The sequence below is a fragment of the Oncorhynchus mykiss genome, chromosome 4 (assembly GCF_057628025.1).
Source record: "Oncorhynchus mykiss isolate SJ-2025 chromosome 4, ASM5762802v1, whole genome shotgun sequence".
Lineage (NCBI taxonomy): Eukaryota > Metazoa > Chordata > Actinopteri > Salmoniformes > Salmonidae > Oncorhynchus > Oncorhynchus mykiss.
The window spans coordinates 27,205,475-27,226,354 of record NC_143025.1 but is presented as its reverse complement, the minus strand read 5'-3'; the positions used below and the strand labels follow the sequence as shown (position 1 = coordinate 27,226,354).

Below are 20,880 nucleotides of genomic sequence, written 5' to 3'. Positions count from 1 at the left end.
CTGCATATTTAGTTAACATGCTAACATGAATTTCTTATAATTAGGGAAATTGTGTCATTTCTCTTGCGTTCCGTGCAAGCAGCCAGGGTATTTGCAGCAGTTTGGGCCGCCTGGCTCGTTGCGAACTGTGTGAAGTCCATTTATTCCTAACAAAGACCGTAATTAATTTGCCAGAATTTTACATAATTATGACATAACATAACAAGGTTGTACAATGTAACAGCAATATTTAGACCGTTAGATAAAATACGGAACGCTTCTGTATTTCACTGTAAGAATAAACGTTTTGTTTTCAAAAAGATAGTTTCCGGATTCGACCATATTAATGACCTAAGGCTCGTATTTCTGTGTTTTATGATGTTATAATTAAGTCTATGATTTGATATTTGATAGAGCAGTCTGACTGAGTGATGGTAAGCAGCAACAGGCTCGTACGCATTCATTCAAACAGCACTTTTGTGTGTTTTGCCAGCAGCTCTTTGCAATGCTTCAAGCATTGAGCTGTTTATGACTTCAAGCCTATCAACTCCAGGGATTAGGCTGGTGTAACTGATGTGAAATGGCTAGCTAGTTAGCGGGTTGCGCGCTAATAGCGTTTCAATCGGTGATGTCACTCGCTCTGGGACTTGGAGTAGTTGTTCCCCTTGCTCTGCAAGGGCCGTGGCTTTTGTGGAGCGATGGGTAACGATGCTTCAAGGGTGGCTGTTGTCGATGTGTTCCTGGTTCGAGCCCAGGTAGGGGTGAGGAGAGGGACGGAAGCTATACTGTTACACTGGCAATACTAAAGTGCCTATAAGAACATCCAATAGTCAAAAGTATATGAAATGCAAATGCTATAGAGAGAAACAGTCCTATAATTCCTATAATAACTACAACCTAAAACTTCTTACCTGGGAGGATTGAAGATTCATGTTAAAAGGAACCACCAGCTTTCATATGTTCTCATGTTCTGAGCAATAAACTTAAACCTTAGCTTTTTTACATGGCACATATTGCACTTTTACTTTCTTCTCCAACACTTTGTTTTTGCATTATTTAAACCAAATTTAACATGTTTAGTTATTTGAGGCTGAATTGATTTTATTGATGTATTATATTAAGTTAAAATAAGTGTTAATTCAGTATTGTTGTAATTGTCATTTATTATAAATAAATAAAAATGGTCAGATTAATCGGTATCGGCTTTTTCTGGTCCTCCAATAATCGGTATCGGCGTTGAAAACTCATAATCGGTCGACCTCTAATTCCCAAGCACCACCCTCCTTTTGAAGCTTCCAGTCTGTTATTCGAACTCAATCAGCATGATGGAGTGATCTCCAGCCTTGTCCTCGTCAACACTCACACCTGTGTTAACGAGAGAATCACTGACATGTCAGCTGGTCCTTTTGTGGCAGGGCTGAAATGCAGTGGAGATGTTATTGGGATTCAGTTCATTTGCATGGCAAAGAGGGACTTGGCAATTATTTGCAATTCATCTGATCACTCTTCATAACATTCTGGAGTATATGCAAATTGCCATCATACAAACTGAGGCAGCAGACTTTGAGAATTAATATTTGTGTAATTCTCAACTTTTGGCCACGACTGTACATTCCATTGCATTTGCCAAATCATACATGCATAATGACCTGCATGTTAGTGTATCACATGAGGTTGGTGCCACCCTATTTGGGGAGGACAGTCACATGGTAATGGCTGGAGCAGAAGATTGGAATGGTATCATACACTTGGGTTCTATGTGTTTGATGCCATTCCATTTGCTTCGTTCCAGCCATTATTAGGAGCCATCCTCCCTTCAGCAGCCTCCTCTGATGTGTATTACTTCCTCCCATTCCTCCAGTCAAAATAACAGGTAGGCCTTTGCAAATACGGGCTAATCATCCGTTCTGTGCAGTATTCTATCAAACACTGAACAGTGTGAAGGTAAATTCAATGTGTTTTATTGAGTAGAAGTATGAATTTCAATGACAGGTTTTCAGAAACTGTGAACAAGCGTCCGGGGAACGGGGCGAACAGGATGCTAGGCCATTGATTTTTTTTCCCCCCACTGTGGTATCTCGATACTACTCGGTATCATGATACTTGGCCTGGTATTGTTTTTATAATTTTGGTTTCATGACAAGGTGAAATCCCTGAGCAGGTTCGTTCGTCTCCAGCAACTGAGTTAGGAAGGACGCCTGTATCTTTGTAGTGACTGGGTGTATTGATACACCATCCAAAGTGTAATGAATAACTTCACTATGCTCAAAGGGATGTTCACTCTCTCTCTTTTGATTTTTTACTCATCTACCAATCGGTGCCCTTCTTTGCGAGGCTTTGAAAAACCTCTCTGGTCTTTGTGGTTAGATCTGTGCTTGAAATTTACTCCCTGACTGAGGGACCATACAGATAATTGTATGTGTGGGGGTACAGAGATTGGGTAGTTATTCGAAAATCATGTTAACCACTATTATTGAACAATGAATGAGTCCATGCAACTTACTATGCACATTTTTACTCCTGAACTTATTTAGGCTTTGCGTAACAAAACGGTTGAGTCCTCATTGACTCCAGACTTTTCAGCTTTTAATGTTTAATACATTTAAATGTTTTACCAACAAAATTCCACTTTGACATTACGGGGTATTGTGTGTAGATCAGTGACACCAAAATCTGTGGAAAAAGTCAAGTGGTGTGAATACTTTATGAAGGCACTGTAAATATTCAGAAGTCAGAACCAATGATACTGGAAGGTTGTCCGGATCTGGGAACACACACACACACGCACACCTGCATCATACACAGTGTCAATTGTAGGGTAAGATGACAGAATGGCAGTTTGAGCTTAATCAGAATAGCAGAACAGGAGGACAGGGGTGTGTGTACATGCGTGGGAGTGTTGCTTCTGTATTCTGTTCACGTTGTGTCCGACCTCCAGCCAATCTCTATTTCCCTCTTAGAGGGTAAAATAAAAACATTATTTTATGGACATTACTGTTCCAGTTTCCCAATGAACGACCCTGAAATACCTCAGAGAGATGGAGGTGGAGAGAGAGTGATAGACCCACAGCATGTGTGAACATGCATAATGCAGACAGACGGATAGATGTGGGGCGATATTAAATGGGTCTGTGTGTCTAAACGAGAGATGTATTGGTGCTTCCGGAGAAAAAGCCAATAGATTTATTAGAAAGGACTGAGACGGCAGGAAGAACAGACCAGGGTAATTTCAGCCTTCAAGAGAACTGGAGAAATGAAACAAAGAAACTGAGCGATGAAGCTGGTAAAAAGTGAAAGTTTTCTGTGTGTGCGCGCATGGAGATTTGAGTAGAGACTTTTCCCCTGGTATGTGAACTAACCCATCTCTTTATGTCTCCCTGTCTGTGTGTAGATATGTGAACACGCTACTGAAGCTGGTGCCACAGGTCTTGTCCCTGCAGGAACAACTAAGAGAGGCCGTCCAGAACGGAGACATGGAGACGTCACACGGAATCTGTCGCATCGCTGTCGCGCTGGGCGAAAACCACTCCAGGTGCGTGCGCTGTCCCCACATCAATCAATCAATCCTTTCACTTCCCCGCCTCTCAAAGCTTGGTGACGATATTGATGCTGCTGGGTTCATTCACACAACCAATCAACAAATAATCAGATCAGATGACGTGTTCAGTTTCAAGCTCAGGCCCATCCTGGCAAACAAGCTGTTTGTTATTGTGTGTTTCTGTCTCCGGAGGCGTCGTGTCTCCCTGTGTATGTCAATGGCTCCAGTCTGAACCTTTCAACTGTCACACTCTATCTAGAGAAAAAGCCCTGCCTGTCCCACCTCACCTCACTCTTCCTGCGCACTGACCTAGTTTTCCCGGCTCTGTGTCCCTTTCACTTACTCTCTCCCTTTTCTTTTCTCTCCTTTTCCATCTCTTGATCTCAACCCCCCCAGGGCTCTGCTGGAGCAGGTAGAGCATTGGCAGGGCTTTCTCGCATTGGTCAACATGATCATGTTCTGCACTGGGATACCAGGACACTATCCAGTCAACGAGACGACCAGCTCCCTCACACTCACCTTCTGGTACACACTACAGGTATGCACTCTACACCCTAACACTGTAACCCAGGACACTTAACGTTACACCCTAAACCCAACTACCCTGTTCAGAATAACAGCACTTAACAGTACACACTCTCGCTCTCTCTCCAGGATGACATCATGTCGTTTGACTGTGAGAGACAGGCGGTGTATCTGCAGGTTTATAGACCCGTGTATTTCCAGCTGGTGGATGTTCTGCTGCATAAAGCCCAGTTCCCATCTGACCAGGAGTACGCATCATGGTCCTCAGATGAGAAGGAGCAGTTCAGGATTTACAGGTACAAGAGTGTAGTTGGGGTTGTGTGGGTGAGCGAGTGAAACGCAGTATGCCGACAGGTCTATTGCTGGGTGTGTTTGTGGTTGTAACAGCCTGTAAGTGAAGTGGCAGCTGAGAGGGCACACATTTTGGATGATAATGTTTGAGTCATCAGATGCTCAGAAGCACATTACTAACAGCACATTATAAAGTGATGCCCTGCTGTTAGTCCCTGCACAGTTAAATGGCGCCTTCTATTTCACTGGTGTAAACACAAAAACTGAACCTTGTGACACACCACTCCCCCCCCCCCCCCCCCCCCCTCTCTCCTGTATTCCAAGACTTAACACATTTGTGTGTTCCAGGGTGGATATCTCAGACACTCTGATGTATGTGTATGAGATGCTAGGAGCTGAGCTGCTCAGTAACCTGTATGAGAAACTAGGACGAATATTGACCAACACAGAACAAGCCTCGTCATGGCAGGTACGGTACACATACATTCAACACACACACACACACACACACACACACACACTGAATACACTGTCTGAAGCCTTTAATTGTCTCCTCCAGCATACAGAAGCATTGCTGTATGGGTTCCAGTCTATAGCGGAGACGATAGATGTCAACTACTCTGATGTCATCCCAGGCCTGATCGGACTCCTCCTCAGAATCAACATCAACAACGTCCAATTGGCCGACACCGTCATGTTCACTATCGGTAGGTACTGATACGCTCATACGTGTTCACGATAGGTATTAATTAGAGGTCGACCGATTAATCGGAATGGCTGATTAATTAGGGCCGATTTCAAGTTTTCATAACTTCATAAAAATCTGTATTTTTGCACGATTTGCCGATTTTTAAAAATACATTTAAAAAATAATGATAATATATATATATATATATTTATTTACACCTTTATTTAATCTTTATTTAACTAGGCAATTCAGTTAAGAACACATTCTTATTTTCAATGACGGCCTAGGAACGGTGGGTTAACTGCCTCATTCAGGGGCAGAAAGACAGATTTTCACCTTGTCAGCTCGGGGATCCAATCTTGCAACCTTACAGTTAACTAGTCCAATGCAATAACGACCTGCCTCTCTCTCGTTGCACTCCACCAGTTACGCAAATGCAGTAAGCCAAGGTAAGTTGCTAGCTAGCATTAAACTTATCTTATAAAAAACAATCATAATCACCTAGTTAACTACACATGGTTGACGATATTACTAGATATTATCTAGCGTGTCCTGTGTTGCATATAATCCGACTGAGAATACAAGTATCTAAGGATCTGAATGAGTGGTGGTAGGCAGAAGCAGGCACGTAAACATTCATTCAAACAGCACTTTCGTGCGTTTTGCCAGCAGCTCTTCGTTGTGCGTCAAGCATTGCGCTATTTATGACTTCAAACCTATCAACTCCCGAGATGAGGTTGGTGTGACCGAAGTGAAATGGCTGGCTAGTTAGTGCGCTAATAGCGTTTCAAACTTCACTCGCTCTGAGCCTTGGGGTGGTTGTTTCCCTTGCTCTGCATGGGTAACGCTGCTTCGATGTGGTGGCTGTTGTCGTTGTGTTGCTGGTTCGAGCCCAGGGAGGAGCGAGGAGAGGGATGAAATACAAATGGTATAGAGGGAAATAGTCCTATAATAACTACCACCTAAAACTTCTTACCTGGGAATATTGAGGACTCATGTTTAAAAGGAATCACCAGCTTTCATATGTTCTCATGTTCTGAGCAAGGAACTGAAACGTTAGCTTTCTTACATAGCACATATTGCACTTTTACGTTCTTCTCCAACACTTTGTTTTTGCATTATTTTAACCAAATTGAACATGTTTCATTATCTACTTGAAGCTAAATTGATTTTATTGATGTATTATATTAAGTTAAAATAAGTATTCATTCAGTAATTGTTGTAATTGTCATTATTACAAATACTTTAAAAAATTAAATTAAATTAAATCGGCCAATTAATCGGTATCGGCTTTTTTGGTCCTCCAATAATCGGTATCGGCTTTGAAAAATCATAATCGGTCGAATTCTAGTATTAATACAGTGATACCTGTCATTTTGTCGTGCGTTGTTCATCCAGGGAAATAATAAGCTGGAAAAGAAGAGAAACTAATTGGACAAGAGAACAGGAAAAGCACCCGTCTCCTTTGTCTCCTGTAGCATAAAGTGTTCAGTCTTTTCATCCACTGTGTTCTTCTTCTCCCTCCTCCCTGTAGGAGCTCTAGCAGAGTGGTTGGCGGACCACCCGGTGATGTTGAGTAGTGTTTTACCTCTGGTACTCCAGGCCTTGGGGAACCCAGACCTCTCCATCTCCTCAGTCTCCACACTCAAGAAGATCTGCCGAGAGTGCAAATACGACCTGCCACCCTATGCCTCCAATATAGTGGCTGTATCACGTGTACGTACCATATATGTTTTATGTCTAAATTAGTGTTTTCTGAATAAAATTATTACATGTATATTTTATTCTTCTGCTTCTGCTATCCTCTCTCTTCACAGGAGGTGCTGAGCAAACAGATTCACAAGGTCAGTCCCAGTCCTGTCTGGAGATGATGCAAGCCATAACCCCAATGTCCCGACTCACTGGACCCACTCTACTGTTTACAACATCCTGGAGAATAATTTATAGTGAAATTCAGAGACAGAGTCAAACTTCCAAAAACTTTGTTGCCTGTGCATTTGGTACATGCAACAATGAGCATATTCAATACATTCAAATGAACCACAGGGAGTACATCAGACCATAGAATCAGTCAGTCCATTCAGTCACGAAAGCAAGGTAAGAGCTGGTGACAAGACTGGATGAAAGGCCTCCCGGGTGGCGCAGTGGTTAAGGGCGCTGTACTGCAGCGCCAGCTGTGCCATCAGAGTCCCTGGGTTTGCGCCCAGGCTCTGTCGTAACCGGCCGCGACCGGGAGGTCCGTGGGGCGACGCACAATTGGCCTAGCGTCGTCCGGGTTAGGGAGGGCTTGGTCGGTAGGGATGTCTCATCGCGCACCAGCGACTCCTGTGGCGGGCCGGGCGCAGTGCACGCTAACCAAGGTTGCCAGGTGCACGGTGTTTCCTCCGACACATTGGTGCGGCTGGCTTCCGGGTTGGATGCGCGCTGTGTTAAGAAGCAGTGCGGCTGGTTGGGTTGTGTATCGGAGGACGCATGACTTTCAACCTTCGTCTCTCCCGAGCCCGTACGGGAGTTGTAGCGATGAGACAAGATAGTAGCTACTACAACAATTGGATACCACGAAATTGGGGAGAAAACGGGATTAAAAAAAATATTATAATAATAACATTTTTAAAAAAGACTGGATGGTAGCTAGCAAAAGACCACTTATCAAATCACATTTTATTGGTCACGTACACATGGTTAGCAGATGTAGCGAGTGTAGCGGAATGCTTGTCAGCACAAGGAGTCAACCTTTCAAAAGTCCTGGAAATGTGTAACAATGTTCTCTCCTCTTCCTCTCGCTCTTCTTCCTGCTCCCCTCCCTCTTCCTGATCCCCTCGCTCTCTCTTCCTGCTCCCCTCCCTCCTCTTCCCTTCCTCTCTCTCTCTCCAGACCAGTCAGTGTATGTGGCTGATGCAGGCCTTGGGCTTCCTGCTGTCTGCTCTGCATGTGGAGGAGATACTGAGGAACCTGCACTCTCTCATCACTCCCTACATCCAACAACTTGAGAAACTAGCTGATGAGACGGTACACACACACACACACACTGTGGTAACAGTGTTATTACAGTGACATATTTTCCTCTGTTGGACTGCGGCCATATGAACAGACTGTGTGTCTGCATGGATGCGCCACACACTAACACACACGCTTGCGCGCACAGACACACACACTCTTCTTTCTTTCTTTTGTTTCTTCCCCCTCTCACTGTTGGACTGTGTCCATATGAACAGGCGTTGTATCTGTGTGACTCCACTGCAGTTGAACATTTCTCTGTGGGACCAGATTGGCTTCATCACTACACCATTGGTTACTGAATCACAGGGCTATAACACACACACACCACGTTCTTTATTAAATGTCAGGTCTAATGAATCCAAGCTTTATCGGAGCTAAAAATAAGGATTTGACATTTTCTCAAAAAAAAAGAAGCTGACATTAACTACAAATAGGGATGTGACATTATCAGTGTTGAATTAGTCTTTCTCCCCTGATCTACTGTTCTGGAGTCAGCAGAGACCTGAGTGTCTGGGTGAACAGATGTCAGTTCAAATGAAGAGTTTCATCTCTTTTTCTCTCTTGTGCTCACTTTCTCCTTCTCTCTACGTCTCGCACGCTCTGTCTGATGTATAACATCAGCCATAACATCAGACTATGGAATCGGGTTGTCTGTGCAGCCTAACAAACACTGGCACCCTAAGGCAAGAGATGAAACTGCACCTCCACTATGTAATTAGCTACAAGCAATGTCTGTTTTTATGCATTTAGGGTGGTATTCTGACTTAAATACTGTGCTCTTCACTAAAATGTTCACCCATTGATTAAGGCATAAATCCAAGTTGAACATACCCATCTCAAATGAGCGTGTGTTCAGTTGCAACATGACCCGTTGCTCGTTAAGAGAAGGGTCGTCAGCCCAGCCACATGACTCCTCCCTTGTACTCCACAGCTCCGTTGTCATGGATACAGAGCGGTGATTAAATGGTTGCTAATGAAGCTTTAATTAGTGTTGTCACCCTAGAGAGAGAGAGAGAGAGAGAGAGAGAGAGAGAGAGAGAGAGAGAGAGAGAGAGAGTGTGTGTGTGTGTGTGAAATCTGCAGAAAAATGAAGCCATCAACTGACTGACGCACCCAAACTCCTGTCTTTCACTGATCCCTCTTTCCCTTCTTCTGTCCTTTTCACTCCATCCCTCCCTTCATTGTCTTTCACTGTCTTTTTGCTTCACTCGTTAACTCGTTCACAAAAACCAACAGATAGAAAATGAGTAATGGCAACTCTTGTTTCAGCCTTTCTTCGTAAAGCTATTGACTTACTCTCTCGGTCCCTCTTTCCCTCTCCAGCCCAACCCGTCCAATAAACTAGCGATAATCCACATTCTAGGTCTGCTGTCCAATCTCTTCACTACGCTGGACATTAGCAAACAGGAGGACGAATCAGGAGAGAGCACTGCTCCCCCTGTCAAAACTGCCCCACCCCCACCAGGGCCTAACCCGGTGAGATGCACCTTCATCTTCATCATCATTATTATCATCATTGGAACTCAACCTGACGCAACCTCTTTTAACGGGAACGTTCATCCAGTTTTCATAATTTGTTCCTCATTTAGCTAGTGTTGTCAAACTAACCTGTGTGTTCTAGGTGGTGGTGGTCCTACAGCAGGTCTTTGCTCTCATTCAGACGGTCCTCAGCAAGTGGCTCAACGACTCTCAGGTGGTGGAGGTGAGACATGAACACACACACACAACAAAAAAAGTGATGCGTTGACTCAACAGTTTCAATAAATGATCTGCACGTTCATGAAACATTAAAAGAATCTAGCCTGAACCAGCTGAAATTACTCTCATTTCACTCCCTGCTCCCTGCCCTCCCATCTCTCTCCCGCCGTCCTCCCAGGCCGTGTGTGCTATCTTTGAGAAGTCAGTGAAGACTCTCCTCCATGACTTTGCCCCCATGGTGTCTCAGCTCAGTGAGATGCTAGGACAGATGTACAGTACCATACCACAGGCCTCAGCACTGGACCTCACACGACAGGTACACACACACACACACACACACACTCTTGAGAACACTCGCATACACCATACACACTCACATGCATACATTCAGAGGCGCACCGATGTGAAACCGTCTGTGGTTGTGTTTGACAGATGGTCCATATATTTGCCAGAGAGACGGACCACTTCCCTCCCATCAAGGCTCTATTTGAGCTGGTCACCTCAGTAACACTCTCCATCTTCCAGCAAGGTAGGGGGTCCTGCAGGGGAGGGGGAGGGGGGGTAATCTCTGCCTGTTTTTGTTTTGGGTGATTTTGATTGACAGACAAACCTGCACACACTCCTGCTTTCACAGGAAAACAAGGAACATGGAGAATGAACATGGCTTCCATGAGAAATGCTTTTTGTGTGTGTCAACTAATACCTGCATAACACAAGGGGAAACCAGGATGGCTGCAATCTCAATAGTCTAAAGTCCTTGTCTTCTCATATTTCTTTCACCTGCCCTGTGTTTTTATATGAGGGCGGATGAAGGGGAGGAGATAAGGAGAGGAAGCCACGTTAGACTATTGAAATGCATCCTCCGTCCTCCTGTGCTGTTATGAAGAATTACACAAGAACGTTTTGTTTTTGAAGCTGATAATATCCAGTGGGTCTTACCTGAATACTGTCTGCCTCTCTTCTCCCCTTTCAGTTCTCCTCTCATACCCTTCTCCCTCTTCTTCTGCTTTGTCTGTGTTTGATTGATAATGGCTGCCTCTCCTTTTTTTTGTGTTACTTTCTTTCTGAGCAGGTGTCCTTCAATGTTGCTCTGTGGCCAGTATCTTATACAATATGGTGCAATGTTACAAAACACAAGAGAATGTGGTTGCAGAACAACGTTCATGTAGAAATGTATTGTGTAGAAGAGTCTTTTACAGAACAGGGAATTGTGTGGGCTCTATTCGTTGCATTTCTATCTGGGTTGCGCCCCACTGAATAAGCCTGTAAGGTGGGGGTGTGTATGGGGAGTTGAGGGATGGGGTTTTGTTTGAAGTCTAGGAACAGGGAAGGGTTGCCTCGTAAGTGTTCATCTTTTTGGGGGGTGGTTAATGGTCAGTGGTACTATCCCCTAGGTGGTTGTAAGCCACACAGAAAATTTTTTATCTTGCCTATCGTATTACACGGTGGAGCTATTAGCAAGCCCCTAGGGTCTAGGAGATGCCTAGGGCTTTGGGTGGCTAGTCCAAGGGGCGAGGGATTGATTTGGGACTTCACGTCCCTTTTCTCTGAAGCATTACAGTAACAGTTGCCTCCTGGGTTCCCCACTCCAAAACCACGTTTTTGTTATTTTTAGGTTTATTTTTCTCTCGTTATTCTTTCGTTTTTTATCTCCAAATGGGACCCATGTCTCCTCTTTCTCTGCCTGTTTTCTGTTCGTTCAACCGCTCACTGTTTTTCCCAAGACTCTTCCAAAGCTTCACATGCCCCTCCTCCCTCTCGCTCCCCCTTTGTTTGTTCTTTACTCACGTGTGACAATTATTTCAATGAGATCTTTTCTGTTCTCTTTTCTTTCCACATGACTGTTGAATCGGTTGAGTTGCTGTTTGTATATTATTATTATTCTCTTTATTCTTTATGATTTGTTAAGTTTCATCTTTATTATATTTTAGGACCCAGGGATCATCCTGATATTGTTGATTCATTTATGCAACTCCAAGCTCAGGTGTGTTTTTGGTTTCTTATTTCATTCACTTTGGGTTTCTCTCTCGTTCTCTCTCTTTCTCGCTCACACACACTCTCTCAAGCTCTCTCTTTCTCTTTGTTCTTTGTTAAAGGGTCTGAGGGCGACCCATCATAATGGCATGGCAGAGAATAGACAGTAGGTGGTGGTATTGAAGGATGGACTCTGTCTCCTTCAATACTCAGGGCTCTAACCATTCTGATGAGGGAGTAAGGGTCAGCGTTCACCAAGGTCTTGTCCAGTAGGCACAAAACATGACAAAATGCTTTGTAATGAGGAGGGACTACCAGAATGTGTCCAATAATAAACATGTTCATGTTCGGTTGTCTTCTGAACATGACCCTGGGATGTAGTTCCCTGTGACCTCAATGGTTAGAATCCCCTAGCCACGCCCCTTTTCTGATGTCATTCCAACGCATAGCCAATCAAAGCCACAATTAATTAATATTCCATTAATTAATCAATCCAGGCGAATTGGGTGCCCTCTGTTTTTTGTTTGGTTTTGTCTTCCTTCTACATTCTTCCTTTAATTTCTATCTTTGGATAGAGCTGATCTCCATCTCTCCTCTCCTCTTCCCTCGCTCCCTCACTTTTCCTCCATCCTGAATGAGTTCATTACAGTATCAGTTGTATTTATCCGTTCATGTACCTTACTTATGTTGCATATTCAATCCAACCAGGCCAAAAAAGGGAGAAAAAATGGTGTATCAGAATGAAATTGATACAAACAGCAGCTACAGAACCATCATTGCCTTTAGTTTGACTTAAGTTTTAAATCATTTCTGTTTGATTTCCTCTAGTTTGCTTGCTGAGTTTTCATTGGAGCAAAGTTGTGTACTGTATGAGTGATAGTTTATCATAGAGAGAGGGAGTCAGTTAGTCTAGCCTGGTAGCCTCCACTGTTTATCTGCTTGAGATGACTCCTTTAGCCCAGTTCTCATTCACTCCTTCTCAAGAATTTAAAAGCATTGGGATTGGTGTAAGAAACACTTTCTATACCAATCCAATACTGTTAAATCCCCAAAGGGGAGTGAACGAGATCGCACTTCAGGGAGAAGGGGGACAATCAGTATTTGGCTTTTGTTGTCATATCTATGTCCCAGAATTTTGGACATGACAATGACAAAGGAGTTTTCTAATGCAGACACAGTTCTGTCTACGAGGCTAGGAGAGTGGGGGGTTCAAGTATTTTCCGGGGTGGGAGGTAGTAGTTGGGGTGTACCCCTGGAGTAGGGGAATAGACTCCTGCCCTGTGTCATGCCTCTGTCTGCCTCCTACTGTAGGCCCTCAAACGGAAGCCAGATCTCTTCTTGTCTGAGAGTCTTGACGTGAAAGCTATGTTCCATTGTGGTAAGTGTGTGTTGCTTTGCTCCCGCACACACACACTGCTCATTGTATGTGTTGCCGCGTTTCTCTTAACACACGCGCACACACACACACACACACTTTGTCAATTGTCGTGCCTCTGAGATCCACAGAGATTGTGCTGGAAACATCTGAAGAGCAAAAGTGTTAGTGTTGAAATAGAAATGTGTATTTGGATGTTTCTAATACCCTCCCCTCTCTCTCCCCTCTGTAGGACTATTGTCACTGAAATTCCCTGAGGCTCCAACAGTCAAGTCTACCTGCTTGTTTTTTGTGAGTGTACACACTAGGGATGTGAAAAATGTACAAATATTCTTAACGTTTAAAATGCTATTTTCTTTAGCGTTTAAATATATATTTATTTTTTCATAAAATGACCTGAAATTAGAATCCTGATATGGTACTGCGTTTGACCGCTAGGGGGGCATTGCAGTTCAATCTACGAGAAACCTGGCTACCAACCTACCTGTCGTCACTAGTTACCACAGCCACAAAGTCATAAAGCCTGCCTATTTCTACAATTTATCTTCTTAAAATGTGATTTTTAAACCCAACCTAAACCTTAACCACACTGTTAACCTTAAATCAAGACCAAAAGATAATTTTTGTTTTCATACATTTTTACAATATATCCCATTTTGATTTTGTGGCTGTGGTAACTAGTGGAAACCCAGCAGACGGCGCTCACCTTACTGCTGTCCCCCACTCACGCAGCAAGGATGGTATTAATGCAATTTTAGGTTCTCTGTTGTGTGCCTCTCCATGTCCTTAGTTGTCAGTGCGTACTTCATCAATGTGAAAGCTCATCGCAGTGATTTAAGACGGCTTGTTCATATACGTCCATCAGGGCCGTCAGGTTTTTTTCACATGGCATCTCGTGGTCTGGTTCTAGATAAGCCAATTGACAATGGCTGCATATCAACTGTAATGATTTCTATAATCAGCTCTGTGATTTTCTCACTCCGTCCCTTATCGCACCGCTGCCCAGCGATGGGTTGGTTCTCACGGTGCCTCCTTTCAGAATTACACCTGTACTGCCGCTGTAGCTCAATTCCACCTCGCAAAGTTTGTATTTCATTTATCTCCTCATTTAACTTCTCGAAGTATTGCCATACAGGACTTTGCTGTTTACGCCATTTTTTTAACTGTTAACAACGTTGGCGTGTGGCGCGCTTTATATCCGTGGCAAATATATGAAACAAAAATATAAACGCAACAATTTCAACAATTCTACTGCATTACAGTTCATATAAGTCAATTGAAATGAATTCATTAGGCCCTAATTTATGGATTTTACATGACTGGGCAAAGGTGCAGCCTTGGGGGAGCCAGGGCCAGCCAATCAGAATGAGTTCTTCCCCAGAAAAGGGCTTTATTACCGACAGAAATACTCTTCAGTTTCATCAGCTGTCCAGGTGGCTGGTCTCAGATGATCCTGCAAGTGAAGAAGCCTGATGTTGGGGTGCTAGCCTGGTTTCACTTGGTCTGTGTTTGTGAGGCCGATTGGACGTACTGCCAAATGGACATTCCTGCAGTCAGCAAGCCAATTGCATGCTCCCTCATCTTGAGACATCTGTGGCATTGTATTGTGGGACGAAGCCGCACATTTTAGAGTGGCCTTTTATTGTCCCCAACACAGGAGAAATAAGCTTTTTGTGCGTACGGAATATTTCTGGGATCTTTTATTTCAGCTCATGAAACATGGGACCAACATTTTACATGTTGTTTTTATATTTTTGTTCGGTATATCTCCTACTTACAGCATTGTTGCGTTAGGTATTTGTTTAATTTTTATTTTTGCCTTTATGATGATGATAATGACCGGGACCTGTTAATGGTAGTTTTGTGATAACTGCACTATGATTTATAAAACGTAAAAAAGGATCGTTTAAACGTCACATCCTTAGTACACGCACACACATTTTAGGGTAGAAGAGGTGAATCTTGTTGAGATGTGATATTAGTGTTGTGGTTTGTTCTGATAGTCCCTGTGTGTGCCATAGACGGAGTTGTTGCCCCGCTGCTCAGATGTGCCCCCAGTGGCCAGAGTGGTGCAGGAGAACGGAAAACTACTGCTGCAGGCCGTACTAGAGGTAAACCTACATACTCACATCCTCGCTAATGTGTTTTACCTGTCCTACTGTATACTGAAACATATCACCTTACTGACTGGTCTTTGCCCCCTTGCTCTTTCTCGCTCTCTCGCTCTCTCTCTCTCGCCCCCCCAGGCAATCGGTGGAGGTTCATCTCGTAGTCTGATGGAACAGTTTGCTGAGGTGCTGTTCAATCTCAATAAGCACTGTTTCCCTTTGCTCACCGTGTGGCTGAAAGAGGCGCTGCAGGCACAAGGCTTCCCCTCTACTAGGGTCACCACAGAACAGAAAGACACCTTCACCCAACAGATACTCAGGTACTACACGCACGTATAGACACGACATGCACACACACATTGGTTTTCTGTCTTTGTCTGACTCTTTCTCGCTCCCTCCTCCCTTTCTCTCTCCTCCCTTTTCTTCCTACTCTAGAGAGCGAGTGACTAAGCGGAGGATGAAGGACATAGTGAAGGAGTTTACACTAGTCTGCAGAGGTCTTCACGGGACCGAGTATGCTGCTGAATACTGCCTCTGACCCCTGACCTTGCCATGACCCCCAGGCAGGACGCCACATTACTACAGTACCCATAAACCCCTCAAAACTGGAGTTTCCATTGGACGATAGAAACAAGACCCTCCCCCTAGAACAGAAAACAGCTCCCCATAAAGGTCTGCCAATGATGGAGCTATGTCACACCACACAGCGGTCTGAGGAAGGTTGCTCAAACCCCCCCCCCCATTTCTGTGACTTCAATTACAAGCATGCCCTCTGTTTGTCTCGCTTTGACTTTTGGTTACGATCTTCCATGGCTCCAAGGCTGTTTCTCTGCTGTTTCCTGGTTGTTTAGCATCTGAGACGATAGTGGTACTGTACCTACCGTACGTAGCTAGCTAGTTGTCCTTTGTATCTTTGGAAAGAGAACCAAAATAAATATATATCTAAACATTATATATATATATATATAAACACACACACACATATAAATACCTAATGTAACGAAACACAGCCAGTCCTGCTGCTGCTAAACAGGAAGAGAGAGGGACCAATGACAGGACAGCATTCTGTGGATAGACACATATTTTCAGCATAATGTATATCGTACAACACTGACTCGCGCACCCCCATGCTCTTACGTTTGCCAAAATTATTGTGGAACGTCATGTGAACTAGTCTTTTATTTTGTGTATTTGATAGTTGCCTTGATGGGGAAATTATGAGGGGATTGATTGAAGATTGAACCAAGATTGAACTAAGTAGAAGATTATAGACTCTGCTCTCCTGCACTTGCCATACACACAGTCACACACACACACACACACACAAACACACACACACACAGTCACTCACACACGGTCACAAAACTGTAGTTTCCTCATGAATCTAGAATGTATTTAGTTCAGGAGAGAGTGATACAGAGGTAGGAGAGATGATGAATGTTGGGAGGGGATCGATGGGGGTGTGTAGGAGAGGGGTATGTTGTCCTAGCTGTGGACTACAGTCACTGTAATCGTGCAACTCTATTAATCATGTTGTGCGTATTAACAGTCATTACTGGACATTTCCGTGCGTGTGTGTATGGGCGCATGTTTTTGCGCAGGTGTGCAGATGTCTGCCTCCCCACTTATTGAGTGCACTTATATGGGACCTTCATCACTTTCACATACCAAACCCCCCCCCCCCCCCCATGGCCCCGCCCCCTTTAGAAACAGACCCCACCCTCCCATTTGACATTTTCAGTCCTCCCATACATACAGCACATGTCCCGAGTACTCTACTTCAATGTTCTCCGCTTGCCACACAGACCAAAATAATACAACAGTCCACTAACCTCCACATGGCCTGGATTGACTGACCAGTCCTAACCAACGACTAGATGAACGCATCCATATGATCTATAAACCAGTAGAACAAACTGCACACCATACTGCTCTTAACCGGTGCCTGTCAACCAGTGTCTTATCAACCAACCGGTTGCCTGCCTAGACTGAAACCAGAGGGAGGGGGGGTAGTCACTGATGTCAGAAAGATTATTCAGGAAGTATATTTGCACTGGGCGCCAGATGAAATGGAACTCCTCTCAGTGAATGGAATTGAGACTGTGTCTGAAATGAAACCAACGTGCACTACTTTGAGAATAGATGGAGATCAGAATAGGGTACCATTTAAGACGGATGAAACGATTGGTGCAGCCGGCTCCCTTGTTTATTTCCTGGTTCCTTATTTCCTGGTTCCTCATCAGCTGGGTCCATTCCCTCTTTCTGTCACTCTAGGTGCCTGCAGACATGTAGCATGTGTGTGTTTTTGTGGTAAAGGGGTGGGTGATTGTGAAATACTGTGAGTGTGACACTGTGAGAAAATTCTCTGGATAGAAGTTGGCCTTAGACACAGATCGTGGATCCTCTTAACCATTACTGACTGAAGATGCAAGACTGACTTTAGATCAGTGTCTAGTGTTGACTTCATCCAGCGCCTAAGGGTACATGTTTGTCACTGAGAGAGGAGAGGAGGAGTGGGTGAGGGAAGGGGGGGATCAAATGTACATTATTTCTTTTTTGTACTTTGTTTTAATTTATTAAATATATCTTAAGACGGCACTTCTGGTGTGCGAATGTGTCCATTAAACACTTTCAGGCACTTCCTACTGGCCACTATGTTAGGTCTGTGTTTAATGTAATGTAAATAAAACATGTTAAATAAAACATCTGTTACAGTTATAGGGCACCAATCTGTATTAATTCAACATGTTCATGGTCATCTTATTTTCCAAAGCGAAGAAGAGTAACAATTTCAAGATCACAATTAAAGGTTCTGATTCGGGCATTTAGAAAACCTTGGAATGGATGGGTTTGTGAGCTATGTCATCTTATTTACATCACTGAATAATCGCACACAATTTATCAAACATTTTTTTGCCCATACCAGCAGTGGTTACAGTACAAGTAATGCATGCGCAGTCTTCCTAGTGTTCCTAGTGTCAGTGTGTGATGGAGACTTCTGTGCCAGCGTCCTGTTTTCCAGAATATTTGGGCTGCTTAAACAATGTTGCAGGTGAAAATGTATTGGTTGTGGGTTTTTGGGCTACTTCTAATGCCATGGAGCCCATGGTGGAATGTTATATATTTTAAGATTTAGTACCAGTCAAAAGTTTGGATGTACCTAGTCATTCCAGGGTGGTTCTTTATTTTACTAATTTCTATATTGTAGAATAATATTGGACATCAAAACTATGAAATTAAACATATGGAATCATGTAGTAACCAAAAAAGCATTAAACAAATACAAATATATTTGAGATTCTTCAAGGTAGCCACCCTTTGCCTTGATGACAGCTTTGTACACTCTTGGCATTCTCTCCACCAGCATAATGAGGTAGTCACCTGGAATGCATTTCAATTAACCGTTGTGCATTGTTCAAAGTTAATTTGTGAAATTTCTTTCCTCAATGCATATGAGCCAATCAGCTGTGTTGTGACAAGGTAAGGATGGTATACAGAATATAGCCCTATTTGGTAAAAGACTGAATCCATATTATGGCAAGAACTGCTAAAATAAGCAGAGAGAAACAACAGTTCCATCATTACTTTAAGACATGGTCAGTCAATGCTGAAAATGTCAAGAACTTTGAACATTTCTTGAAGTGCAATCGCAAAAACTATAATGAAACTGGCTCAGAGGACCGCCACAGGAAAGGAAGACCCAGAGTTACCTCTGCTGCAGAGGATAAGTTCCTTCCAGTTAACTGCACCTCAGATTGCAGCCCAAATAAATACTTCACATAGTTCAATTAACAGACACATCTCAACATCAACTTTTCAGAGGAGACTGCGTGAATCATTCTTTCATGGTCGAATTCCTGCAAAGAAGCCACTACTAAAGGACACCAATCTGAAGAAGAGACTTGCTTCGGCCAAGAACCATGAGCAATGGACATTCGACCGGTGGAAATCTGTCCTTTGGTCTTTTGAGTCCAAATTTTAAAAGTTTGGTTCCAACTGCCGTGTCTTTGTGAGACGAGGAGTAGGTGAACGGATGATCTCGGCATAGGTGGTTCCCATCGTGAAGCATGGATGAGGAGGTGTGGGGGTGCTTTGCTGGTGACACTGTTGGTGATTTATTTAAAATTCAAGGCAGAATTAACCAGCATGGCTACCACAGCATTCTGCATTGATACGCCATCCAATCTGGTTTGCGCTGAGTGGGACTATCATTTGTTTTTCAACAGGACAATGACCCAAGACACCTCCAGGCTGTGTAAGGGCTATTTGACCAAGAAGGAGAGCGATGGAGTGCTGCATCAGATGACCTGGCCTTCACAATCACCCGACCTCAACCCAATTGAGATGGTTTGGGATGAGTTGGACCGCAGAGTGAAGGAAAAGCTGCCAACAAGTGCTCAGCATATGTGGGAACTCTTAAGACTTTTGGAAAAGCATTCCAGTTGAAGTTGGTTGAGAGAATGCCAAGAGTGTGCAAAGCTGTCATGAAGGCTACGGGTGGCTGCTTTAAAGAATCTAAAACATATTTAGATTTGTTCCATATGTTATTTTAGCGTTTTGATGTCTTCACTATTATTCTACAGTAGTGTAACATGTAGTGTGGGGCGGGGTAGTAATATGAATGTTTCTTACCATTTCAGAAGTGAAAAAGACATCCAAGCCGAAGTTGGACTCCAGTGTGAGGGAGCTGTATTGTCTAGCTAACTCACTGTTGATGACTACACCAGGCAGCAGTGCTAGTCAACATGCGTAGCCCGGGAGATCACTTGAGCTGTCTTTAACGTTCCAATGTTCACGCAACTACTAACACAGAGTTTGATTGGTCCGCTGTCTATCACTGGTACTGTTCAATTATATTGGAAGATTAGTTATTGTGTAATTTACTGACAAATTGACAAATGATTTATGAACTGTTCTTTCAAATTGAGAACTAAATAAATACATTTCAATAAATATAACATGGGGAGATGCAATAATTGACACTCAAGGACAAGGAACAAACTTTTAGAACAATAAATACAACATTTATAGAATTATAAGTGTTTTACAAGTATTCACAATGTTAAGGGATAATCAACGTGGGGGTGTTCTATGGACAATAACAAGCTACTTGAAAGGTGTTCTGACCTTCCACGGAGTTGCATTATATTCCAGAGAAAGAGCCCCGAGTTGATTATCCTTTTTATACCATGGCTATAATTGAACATTTACTTTAGACGCTAACAAGTTTACTAGATAACTACAATACTTGCAGTGGTAACCAAACCATCAGTCCTAGCTTGACATTATGAACATCCAGTGGTGGAAGAAGTACTCAATTGTCATACTTGAGTAAAAGATAGCTTAATAGAAAATAACTCAAGTAAAAGTGTTAAATCACCTAGTAAAATACTACTTGAGTATACTTTAGTATCAAAAGTAAATGGAATTGCTCAAATATATTAAGTATCAAAAGTCAAAGTATAAACCATTTCAAATTCCTTATATTAAGGAAACCAGACGGCACAATGTTCTTGATTTTTGTTTTACATTGATGGATTGCAAGGGGCACACTCCAACTCTCGGACATAATTTACAAACAAAGCATTTGTGTTCAGTTAGCCTGCCAGATCAGAGGCAGTAGGGATGTTCTCTTGTTCTCAAGTCCTCAAGTCTGTGAATTGGACAATTTTGGGTGTCAGGGAAAATGTATGGAGTAAAAAGT

The 20,880-nt window shown here is 43.2% G+C and overlaps 1 protein-coding gene across 2 annotated transcripts in view; it reads left to right on the top strand.

Annotated features, from left to right (window-relative positions):
- LOC110521606 (importin-13) overlaps window positions 1-17,894 on the top strand; it is a 55,166-nt gene extending 37,272 nt beyond the window's left edge. For both annotated transcript variants that reach the window (XM_036968623.2, XM_036968621.2), the window contains exons 6-23: window positions 3,371-3,511; window positions 3,914-4,055; window positions 4,172-4,338; window positions 4,682-4,802; window positions 4,893-5,040; window positions 6,556-6,737; window positions 6,839-6,865; window positions 7,896-8,030; window positions 9,345-9,497; window positions 9,643-9,723; window positions 9,898-10,035; window positions 10,152-10,248; window positions 11,651-11,703; window positions 13,005-13,071; window positions 13,301-13,359; window positions 15,090-15,179; window positions 15,315-15,496; window positions 15,612-17,894. In XM_036968623.2, coding sequence (XP_036824518.1) covers window positions 3,371-3,511; window positions 3,914-4,055; window positions 4,172-4,338; window positions 4,682-4,802; window positions 4,893-5,040; window positions 6,556-6,737; window positions 6,839-6,865; window positions 7,896-8,030; window positions 9,345-9,497; window positions 9,643-9,723; window positions 9,898-10,035; window positions 10,152-10,248; window positions 11,651-11,703; window positions 13,005-13,071; window positions 13,301-13,359; window positions 15,090-15,179; window positions 15,315-15,496; window positions 15,612-15,714 — 2,086 coding nt within the window. In that variant the 3' untranslated portion in view covers window positions 15,715-17,894. The remainder of the gene's footprint in view (window positions 1-3,370; window positions 3,512-3,913; window positions 4,056-4,171; window positions 4,339-4,681; window positions 4,803-4,892; window positions 5,041-6,555; window positions 6,738-6,838; window positions 6,866-7,895; window positions 8,031-9,344; window positions 9,498-9,642; window positions 9,724-9,897; window positions 10,036-10,151; window positions 10,249-11,650; window positions 11,704-13,004; window positions 13,072-13,300; window positions 13,360-15,089; window positions 15,180-15,314; window positions 15,497-15,611) is intronic.
- Window positions 17,895-20,880: the final 2,986 nt, after the last annotated feature.